This window comes from Nyctibius grandis, chromosome 1 (genome assembly GCF_013368605.1).
Source record: "Nyctibius grandis isolate bNycGra1 chromosome 1, bNycGra1.pri, whole genome shotgun sequence".
Taxonomy (NCBI): Eukaryota; Metazoa; Chordata; class Aves; order Nyctibiiformes; family Nyctibiidae; genus Nyctibius; species Nyctibius grandis.
In genome coordinates, this window is record NC_090658.1 from 115,422,779 (window position 1) to 115,433,205 (window position 10,427).

A 10,427-nucleotide genomic window follows, 5' to 3' on the forward strand; every position below is an offset into this window, starting at 1 on the left:
GAATGCACATGCAGCTGGATCTGTGAACTAAGAAACAATTCCTAGCCACAGAAATGTAGGTATAATCTCCATTCACAAAGTAAGGATGGAGTCACATTTTCCAGCTCAGACCACCACTCAGAAAACAAACACAATGAAAGATGCTGAGGTGCTGACAGAGCCTGAATACTGTGTGTTCAGTCTGTGAAAAGGTAAACAATCACTCGAATATAAAACTGAAATTTGTATATTAAATAACCAGTGTGATCTCACTAATTATTCATTCTGTAACTAACAAGACGCAATATGAAACCGACCTTTCAAAAAATCATCTTACCTCATTTCTCTCATCTACATCCCTGCATTTCTCAAGAAGTGCTTTCAGAGCAGGAACATTTCCTTCTTCTACATAGGTCAACAGACTCTGACTCATCAGACTTGCCATCTTCTCACAGTATTTAAAACGCTTCTATAACAAAGCTTATCTGTATTTCAGGAAAGGAAAAAGAAAAAAAGCAAAGCATAAGTAAAGGCTATGAGAGTTAACTTCAACATTATAAAGCCTGAATGTACATGCCTGAAGTTACTGGTTAGGTACGAATACCCGCCATTCTCCTCAACAAAATGCTCTGGAGACATGTGCATTGAAATGTACTACATTTCAATGAGAAGTCAGCTGCTTAATCTTTCTAATTCTTAGAAAATTACAGAAATTATTCTAATTTTTAGGTACTGTCTAAATATGTATTTTGAATGGGATGCATAGTAGTCTTTCATTCGCATAAATTTTCCTGCATATATAACACTATAGGAACACCTGTAAATGTTACATACTTTATATATGCTTGTTATTTACAATATAACCCCTACCCTTTATGTACATAAGCAGAACATTGAGACTATTCAGCATTATGAAATACAGTGATCATATCTAAACTGTAGCCATACAGAACTCTGAGAAATACCATTATTAAATCAGTTATCACCAACTTTATCCAGACACACGTGCACGTGATGGCACATTGTTAACTTGCTAGTCAAACTTAACTAGCTTCTGTTGACTGATTATATGTTCTTAACCTCTAATACATAAAACAGGGAAGGTTTTTCCTGGTTAAGGCAGAGCATTAAGAACCATTTAAGACTTCCCAAAAAGCTGTAGGTTAGTAAGTTCAGAGAGCCAGTAGTATTACTGCACCAAATTTACGCACATATGCCTCTAGAAGCTGAATTATTCATTGCACCTAAATTAAGTTTCACTGGATGCAGAACGAGTCGTGGGGCTAAACACGAGACGCCACCCACCCCCCACCACCTTTCTCCTCACCAGCGGATGACACGATCGCAGTTCCTCTCTGGCTTTTTCTTGTGTGATAGCAGTGTAATAGCAGAGGAAAAACTCCAGTTTAGTGTTACCTAAAGCCTACTGATTAGGCTATGCGCCACTAGGCAGAAGCCAAAGACCAGTGGCTTTCCCAGGCAAATGTTCTAACTTTTATTCTCACATAAAAGCAGCCGGTGAACTTCTCTGCACTCCCAACTGAAGTGGAACATTAGCCAAAAAGAGGCAAGAGGAAGCCAGCAGGAACTTCACTATGCTTAGCATGAAGAAGTTAGTTTAGATTTAGAGATTTAAATTAAACAATCTAACTCCACTTTAAATTGCTTTTGTAGACTATAACAGTATCACACCATCCTTTCTCCTTCAGTGAGTATATATAGACAAACCCACTGTTGTCAGGATATGTTAGACACAACCTGAGCTCCCCAATAGCACCACAGCCATCAGATGACCCACATACAGAAATGCCTTGTTCATAAAAATGCCAGCAAAGAAGCCAACGTGCTCAGTTCAGTTAAGATGACAGCAGCTCTGGGTACATGCAGAACAACTTCAGGCACACACGAGTGTCTAGTGACAAAAGAAACTATAAACTACATACGTTTTAGGTATGCAAGCAGAAGAACATGAGAGGGAGAAGAGAGGAAAAGGAGGGACTGTAGCTCCCACGGTTAAATTTGGGCTTAAAATCCAGGCTGCAGTTTAAGAGACAAATTCCAAAAAAGATTTAGGCATCTGAACTCTCCAAATGTCCACATACCATGTAAAAATACATAAATCAAATCGTATCATTCAGACATTATTTAAAACCCAAACCTAAAATCCGTTAAAAAAAAAAAAAATCTAGATTTGACATACAAAGTCCAGCAACAGTTTTACTAGGCACTGCACAAATAGCCAGTCTCTCCCACAAGAAAGTTATAAATAAACTAAGAACACAAAAGGTGTGTCACATTTACCGTACTGTTCAAGTACCATCACGCAAAGGGGGGGTGAGCAGTACAATAGTGGTGTCATATATAACTGCCTTTATTTTTTTCAGCAGAAGGAAGAGCTAATTGAGAGGTTGCAAACCTAAAAAAAAAAATAAACCACACCAAAAATGAAAGGTTGAAAAGAAACAGTGATTGTAGTGACCCAGTGCCCACACACAGGCTTCTACTGCCATTTCAGATACAAAAATACCAGAAAAGTCAGCATCTTGCCTGGCTTCCAGCTGCCAGGCCAGAACAGTCGCCTCCCTTAGAGCCTGTGCCAGTACCTTACAGCCCTGTGCAGATGCCTTGGATGTTCTCGGGCACCTAAAAGAATGTTACATATTCACATGCTGGCACCTGAATTCCTCCCATCATTTTTTATGTATTTTGACAGAAATTCATGAAACGTGACTTGCCACCAGCTCCACTGGTACCACAGACATCTTCTGCTTTCCCTGTGCCATGTCCCAGCCTCTGTCCTGTAGCTGTACCTTAAAGCCCCATGCTATTTTCCATACCAAATACTAAACTGAAAACTAGATTAAAAATCATCAGCAAAAAGTTACTACGATGCCTCACCAAGTGAATTATACTCTGCAGTTGCTACAAAAATTTCACTGATTAATTCTTAGCTAGTGTGAAAAGGAAAAAAGTATTCAGCATTGCTTAATCCTCAAAGTAAGATTCTTCCCTTGATGTTCCCTACTGTCATATTTCAAAAAGGCAAAGGCAGCCCTGCTGCACTGTAGATAAGGATCCTCCTTCAGAAATCATTACTTGAACTCCCAGTCATCAAGACAGTGCAGCTTCTGCCTTAATGCAGATCTGAATCCTTAGAGGCAACTTAAACCTCTGACTAACAGCAAAATATCTGAAGCTAACGAACACATCCAGAGCTGCATTTACTAACTCCATACTAATATTACGTTTTTAAAATTATAAAAGCTTTATAGGGGTGAACCATCTCCAAGTACATTAACATTCTTTGTCACCTATAATATCCCCTTCTTAGAATTAATAAGTCTATTTCATAAAAACAAGAATAACAAAATCAAATACTATAATCATGAATTTTTTATCCTCATGCTTTCATTTGCCACTTTTCAGGCAACCTTCTTAGAACATCCAAAAGATTAACATCACTGGAGGGCTTTAGGAAAGCACTGTTTAGGGAGTCAGTAACAGAAATTTCCGCTTAAAATGCAAGCTGAATTTACCAGGTTAATCTATGTGTTAGTTTTCTTCTCATCCTTAAATAAACCCAGCAAATTAAAGCAAAAAAAAAAAAAAAAGGGCAAAAAAACCCCAAACAAACAAAACCCAAACCAAAGCAAAAAACAACCACCATCCTGCCAGCAAATACATAAAAAAGGTTTAATATTTGGTATGGAAAATAGCATGGGGCTTTAAGGTACGGCTACAGGAGAGAAGCTGTGACACTGCACAGGGAAAACAGAAGTGCTGGACACTAAGGTGTGATTTCTCCCAATGCTTATGATTTCTTTTAAGTCATCATAAATGCTTCAAACCAAGACTCTGTGGTATAGCCTCTACCTAGATAAGTAACTCTATTCTGGCCCCTCCAATGGAAAAACCTCCTGAAATATATATTCATACTATTTCAAAACAAACAACCCTAGAACAAAAAAAAAACCCTCAACAGTTTATCCTTTACCAAAATAAAGGATAAGAACTTAATCCCTGCCAAATTTCATAAATGTATTGCAAAACCAGTACCATTCAAGAGCATCCAATACATACACGGTCCTTAATTGCTCAGTTAACAGTATTTACTTTGTTGTTTGACACAGTGTTTTCACAATCTATAACAAAACTTCCAATTAAAATCAGGAGCCCATTTGGAACCTGATCCCCTTTCCAATAAGGATTAATGATGTTATTTTTTTCTCCCACCAAAGCGAGCTGATTCCCAGCCCAAAAACCAACTCTTCATTCACAATCCAAACTTCCAAGCTTGGACACCTCACTATACCCTCGGGCAGCAACTCCTGGTATTTTATAAGACTAACACCCCACCAAGAACTATGAAAAGACAGATCAAGAGCACAGATGCTCAGGTGAAGGCAATGTTTGCACAAGGATTAACCTGGTTTTGCAAGGCTCTCACATCCTGAGCTGAAGTAGACATTATCACCGTTTTGGAAAGACTGCAAAAATTTGCTCATTTACAAAAATTCAGTTTCTCTCAACTGCACCAATACTGACCGCAAAGGTCCTAATAACTCAAATCTGCAGATATTTACTCTCAGAATCTTGGATCAGTTTCTAACTATATAAAAAATCATCATTATCCTCTAAATTTTCCAAATATCACCATCTTTTTCATAGGTCTCCTCCCTATTTTTTATGATGTGAGCTGTGATCACTTATGAATAAATATCAAAACTGGTCAACAAACACTAGCATTATTGAGAAGAGTTTCTTTTCTTGTTTTGTTTTCAATACGTAGAGATCGTGGTGACTTACGTAAAATTCATACTTTTCATCATACGATTAAAAAAACTGTCACCTTCTTTTTAACATGTTTCCTTCTATTTCCAGATACAAAAGCTACCTTCCCAGCATGCAATACTGTGGCAGATCTTTCAGTTAACTGTGAAAGGAAATAATTACAGTGCTGCTGGAATCTGGGCATGTACAAATCAGACACGGAAACATGCAGTATTTTGCCCTTAAGAACTGGAAACGCCATCTTTCCAGATCAGAACTTCAAGACACATGGAATACAGAAGAACTGTACAGACAAAATTTATTATAAAAGACTAACATAAGTTGGTTTCATATATTCTCACATTTTTATAATTTATGATGGCATAAAATAATGAAAAACATGTTGGAACATTACCTTTACTCATGCCACAGAGAATCTTGCTAATACAAGCATTACCCATCTGTTATGACACCTTATTGTAAACACTTGCTAAATGGACATACTTCATAAACATTAAGAGACCACAAGTCAGGCATCACATAAAGCAGTAAATATTTTTAACTATTCTTTCTATAGGGACTGAGTCAGCCAGGATTCTGTCTAAAGATCAAGTTTTCAAAAGAGTTGAAATTAGTCCCTAAAATATCAAATTCTGGTATTCAGAGGCAGAAAGAAATAACAAATCTAAGCTTCCATAAGCAGTCTACACCCACACCTCTTCTCCAGTGCCTGAAGTTCCAGCATGACCAGTGACCTTATGCTGATTTTCAGCTTTTCCTTATTTATCCGGGAACATTTATTCCACTTCTCTTAACCACACTCCCTTTATCCAGATCAGAAACATTTTAATAGGTTTCCTTATTTTTTTTTCGTTACTTTACATCAAAGAACAAATAGTATAATTAGAAAAATATTAAGACACAAAAAGAGATAACTAAAGATAAGAGATGCAGACGTTCTTATTTTGAAACCCATAACCAACAGAACTAAAAAAAGTTTGCACAAAAGGGGGTCCCTATGGTTGCAACCATTAGTACAGTACACACTAAAAAATACAGGGAACTGGAGATATGCAAGTCATTCTTTTCCACCTTAGGCACTCAAGGCAACGGCCATTTCCAAATATTGTAGTGATAGATTTTTTTTTTTTTTAATAAAACAATCAAGACTGAGGATTACATCCAGAAGACTGGAAGGATGCAAATACATATTTAAACAAGAAGTCACCATTGTCATCTGATAGCAGCTATCAGAGATGTCTATGTTCTATCCTGCTTAAAAAGATCAGTTAAAAGAAATGGTTTGAGAAGTATCCAATAATGGGATTTACACCTTACCAGAGAAACTAGCCTATCTTTAATACAGAATTTAAATATGGTCAATGAACAATAAGGTATTGCTAAGACTATCTGAATTCTAAGAGAAAATTCAATTCCTGTAAAAAATACAAAATGCTTAGTCCTACAAAACACTGGTTTAGGTTTAAAATACTTCAAGTAAAAGTCAGTAAACAGAAACAGGTACCAATATCAAGTTTTTAAAAAAAACATACCAACCAATACAAACCATTTCTGTCAAAACCCGCATAAAACACACACAAGCACAGCAAAAAGTCTACATCATCCTACACAGTCTCATAAAGCCAACGCACTTCTCTGTACCATAAAATCAAGGGTTTGTTAGTCACAGACACAAGTTATATGACAAAAATCTAACTTTTAGCGTATTTTCACCTAAGGAAAAAGTCAGCTGTGTGATGGAGATCTTTATGTTAAAAAGATTTTTAAATTAGTACGGACACATTTCATAAGCTGTGCCTGCACAGGATTTCAAGTACATTTGAATTTCTTAATAACCAAGTTAGTTCAAATAACCACCGCTGCAGAACAAAGAATAAATGCCTATCCAATAGACAAATACCTGGGTATTTCTTACACCTCCTTTTTATCTTTCCATTGCTTTACTATTTGACAGGAGGGGTCAGGTAATAAACCTCATGATTCAAACACTTTTCCAGCAAAAGACATATCACTGTACTATTCCCCCTCATCAAGCCTTTGTTAAGTTAGAGACTGGAAATCACTTTTCCCAACCAGTTTTTAAGCATATATGATCAGTTACAAAACCCTACCCTTCGGAGATTTTGCTGCAGAGCTTCTTCAGTGGTGCCCACTGGCAGGACCAGAGGCAATGGTCACAAACTGAAACACAGGAGGTTCCCTCTGACCATCAGGAAACACTTAGTTACTGTGAGGGTGACCCAGCACTGGCACAGATTGCCCACGGAGGCTGTGGAGTCTCCATCCTTGGAGATACACAAAAGCCCTCTGGACACGGCCCTGGGCAATCAGCTCTGGGCCACGCTGCTTCAGCAGGGGTTTGCACCAGATGACCTGCGAAGGGCCCTCCCAACCTCAGCCACTCTGTGATTTTTAACCTCGGAAATCAGATGCCAGACTTTGCTGACAGGTCGAGCTCGCATCTATCTTTCTGAGCTGACAAAAGGAGAGAAAAAAGGTACAAGAGGGTCCCCCACCCCCGGGGGCGGAGCTGGCAGCGACACCCGGCCGTGCCCACGGCACCCACGGGCCGTGTTGCCTCCAGCAAGATGTCCCCGTCACCCACACGAAGGGCCCTGCGCGCCCGCCGCACCCAGCGCTGCCGGAGCCCCAGGGGCTGGCCAGGGCGGAGCGGTCCAGGCGCCGCCGCTGCTCCCGGCCCCGCGGCCCTCCATCCCGGTCCGGGGCAGGAAGGAGCCAGGCCCCACCGTTAATCCCCCTCCCCAGCGAGTCCCTTGCGTCCCCACCGCTCCAGGGGGGCTCCGGGCGCGGCGGCGAGGAGGGGCTCTGCGGCTGGAGCCCTTTGTTTAGCAGCCGGGAGCGCCCCCTCCCCCCTGCCCTTCCCCTGTCCTTCCGCGCCCGGCCTGCGCTGTCCCCGCTCCCCACCTTCCCTCTCGCCACTCACCCCACAGCCGGAGGGACTCGGCCCCTGCGGGCGGCTCCCCGGACCCAGCCGCAGACTGGCAGGGAGGCAGCGGCCCTGAGCGCTCCTCACTCCTCCCCGGCAGCGGCGGCCATCTTACCTCCCTCTGCCCGCCTCCCCCTCCCCGACCCGGCTGGTCACGTGGGCGGGGGGGCGGCCCCGCTCGCCGCCCTGAGGGAGGGCGGCAGCTGCGCGGCCCCGCTCCCCGCCGTGCCCTGGGGACAGCCCGGGGAAAGGCGGTGCGCAGGCAGCCGGAGCGGCTGCTTGAGCAGCCCCAGGGCTGGCGCGCTAATAACCGTGTATAAGCAGCTAATAACGGGGACCCAAAAAAACCTGCCCGGGAGCCCTGACGGCGGTGAGTCACCGCGCCCCGGGGCGTGTTTACCCCCCTCCCCGCCAGCGGTAACAGCGGGAGGAGGCGCTGACCGAGGGGGCTGAGCCGGAGCCCAGCTCTGCGCCCCTCAGGGTGGGCGTCCCCGAGACATGGCACCGCCGGGGAGTACCTGCAGCACAGGGACCGCCTCAGCATTCACCCCCGGGCTGCCTTCTGAAAGACACGGGGAAAAAAAAAAGGTGTTGTTAACAGTTACCATCTGATGGATAAGCCAACGAAAGTGTGGTTTTCAACATGATGGTGAGGACTGCTGCTGGTGAACGTGGAAAAAAAAAAAAAAATCTCACCTCCCCCCACCACAAACCTTGATGTTCACACCAGCTTCTCCCCGACCCCCCCCGGCACAGGTGCCCGAGCAGCTTTGCGGGTATTTTTAAAACGCACCTCAGAGCCCCGGCCGGGCCACGCGTGATCGCTTTCTGTGACAAAATGCCTCCCGTGACTCTAAAAGGTCACTTCAATCTTCAGTACAGTCCCGATCCGTGATAACGGATGCTGCTTTACTTAATTCATTTGGACAACTGGATGAGAGATGATCCCCAGTGACTACAGTGATAACATCTTCCCCAGAGATCACGGAACCCAGCTTAAACCCGGGATGGCAACAAACCAGCAAGGGAAAGGAGAACAGCCCCCATACTCCTGCTTATTTCTAAGGTTATCGATTCCCACAGGTCAAAGCATTGATTTGAAATCTTTACAACATTCGATCTTCCATCCCTCTGAAGAGCCATAACTGTTACCCTCTTTAAAGAACATCTGACAGTGCTTTCTGTATATCCCAAATACTTGTAACTAAAAAGTGTGCTGCAAGTCCTTTTGCTTACTTTTTAAAGCATGGTTTCTCCTATTACCATAAGAAATTCTTCACACCCATATAAAATAAACAACTTCCTTACATGCACAAAAGTTAATCCAAGGCGAAAGAGCAAGCTATGAAAATCAAAAGCTAAATCCCCTTATATCTTGCACCAAAATACTGATTCAGCTGAAAAACTGGGAGAAATTAAGGACAAAAAGCACATTCTTATTTACACAATAGAAGTGCAACGTGAACAGACAGAGGATGAACGAGTCCCTGCAGTTACTGCTGGGCTGCAAAGTCCTCGCTCTGTGCTACCTGAACATAGCATACTGGCCAGTGCTCAACGAACGACAAGTGGTCCTAATGTTTCCAGCATCCATATAAACTTACGTACATAAGAGAAACTGTAGTCTGATGAGACACTGCTTATGTTAGCCTCCTAAGACTTATGGATTTTCAAATGTTTTCAAAATATTACTGTTTTTCATAGTTTATACCAAAACCTGTATTAATCTCTCACTTCATGATCCCCTCATCACTCAAATCCATGCTGACTATTTCAAATCACCTTCTTGTCCTTCAAGTGCCTGGAAACTGTTTCTGGGATTAGTTGATATACAATACTCCAAAATCATGGATAAAATTTAGCAAGACTCACAAAAAAAAATCCCAAAAACCACATTAGGCACATTTTTCAAGTAACTCTCAACCTTTTTGTTTAGCCTCCCTTGTAACAGATGTATGATTTTTACTCTTTTAATTTTTAAACAACTGAAAAGTTTACCTGTCACAGTAACCAAGCTTGCCTCAGGCACAAAATTGCCCCACTATCTCAGATTTCAACATCTACCCAATACAAATATAAATATAAAATTATTACTGTGCTTTAATTATTAATAAGCTTATTATTCTGATTATAATTACTATAATACTTAAAACCAGTTTTTTTTCCTTCCTCCAATTTCCTCAACTTAAATTGATCAAAATCATGACCATGTAAGATGCATATTTGTGCCATCTGACAAAAGCATTAATACGGGAAGCAGCTGTTAGAGGGTAGAATACATGGGCAGCCATGTTACTCATTGTGTAACAACCCAAATGGTACAGTAGGCAATGGATGGCAAACCAGGAGGATTTGCCACAAAGACCACCATATTTCAAATAAAAGGAAATCTGGCATGGACTTTTCTCCCCCATAAAATAAGTTATTATCAATCAAGTAATTTAGGTATCCCATCAGGAAACCACTGGGGAAACATTGCTTTAAGCATGTGTAATACAGGAGTGTTTTGGTTTTTATCTTGTGTTTGATTTATATTTAAATGGTTTTATGATGACAGCAGAAAAACTAGAATAAAAGTATGGAGAGTCCTTCTACTGTCATAGTTTATTTAGTTTGGAAAAATAATGAGTAGCCCACACAAAGAAATAACTTTTGCTACTATCTATGACCATCCTAGGAAGATCTGCCAGATGTATTGGAAACCTTGCTG

At 41.6% G+C, this 10,427-nt stretch overlaps 1 protein-coding gene across 5 annotated transcripts in view; it reads right to left on the reverse strand.

Moving 5' to 3' along the window:
• KIDINS220 (kinase D interacting substrate 220) overlaps nucleotides 1–7,841 on the reverse strand; it is a 79,052-nt gene extending 71,211 nt beyond the window's left edge. For 3 of the 5 annotated variants that reach the window (XM_068400696.1, XM_068400681.1, XM_068400724.1), the window contains exons 1-3: nucleotides 7,715–7,841; nucleotides 1,923–2,016; nucleotides 317–464 (exon numbers count right to left, since the gene is read on the reverse strand). In XM_068400696.1, coding sequence (XP_068256797.1) covers nucleotides 317–424 — 108 coding nt within the window. In that variant the 5' untranslated portion in view covers nucleotides 425–464; nucleotides 1,923–2,016; nucleotides 7,715–7,841. Of the gene's footprint in view, nucleotides 1–316; nucleotides 465–1,922; nucleotides 2,017–7,714 lie in introns of those variants that run through there. The other 2 variants (XM_068400689.1, XM_068400704.1) reach the window with 2 other exon arrangements.
• Nucleotides 7,842–10,427: the final 2,586 nt, after the last annotated feature.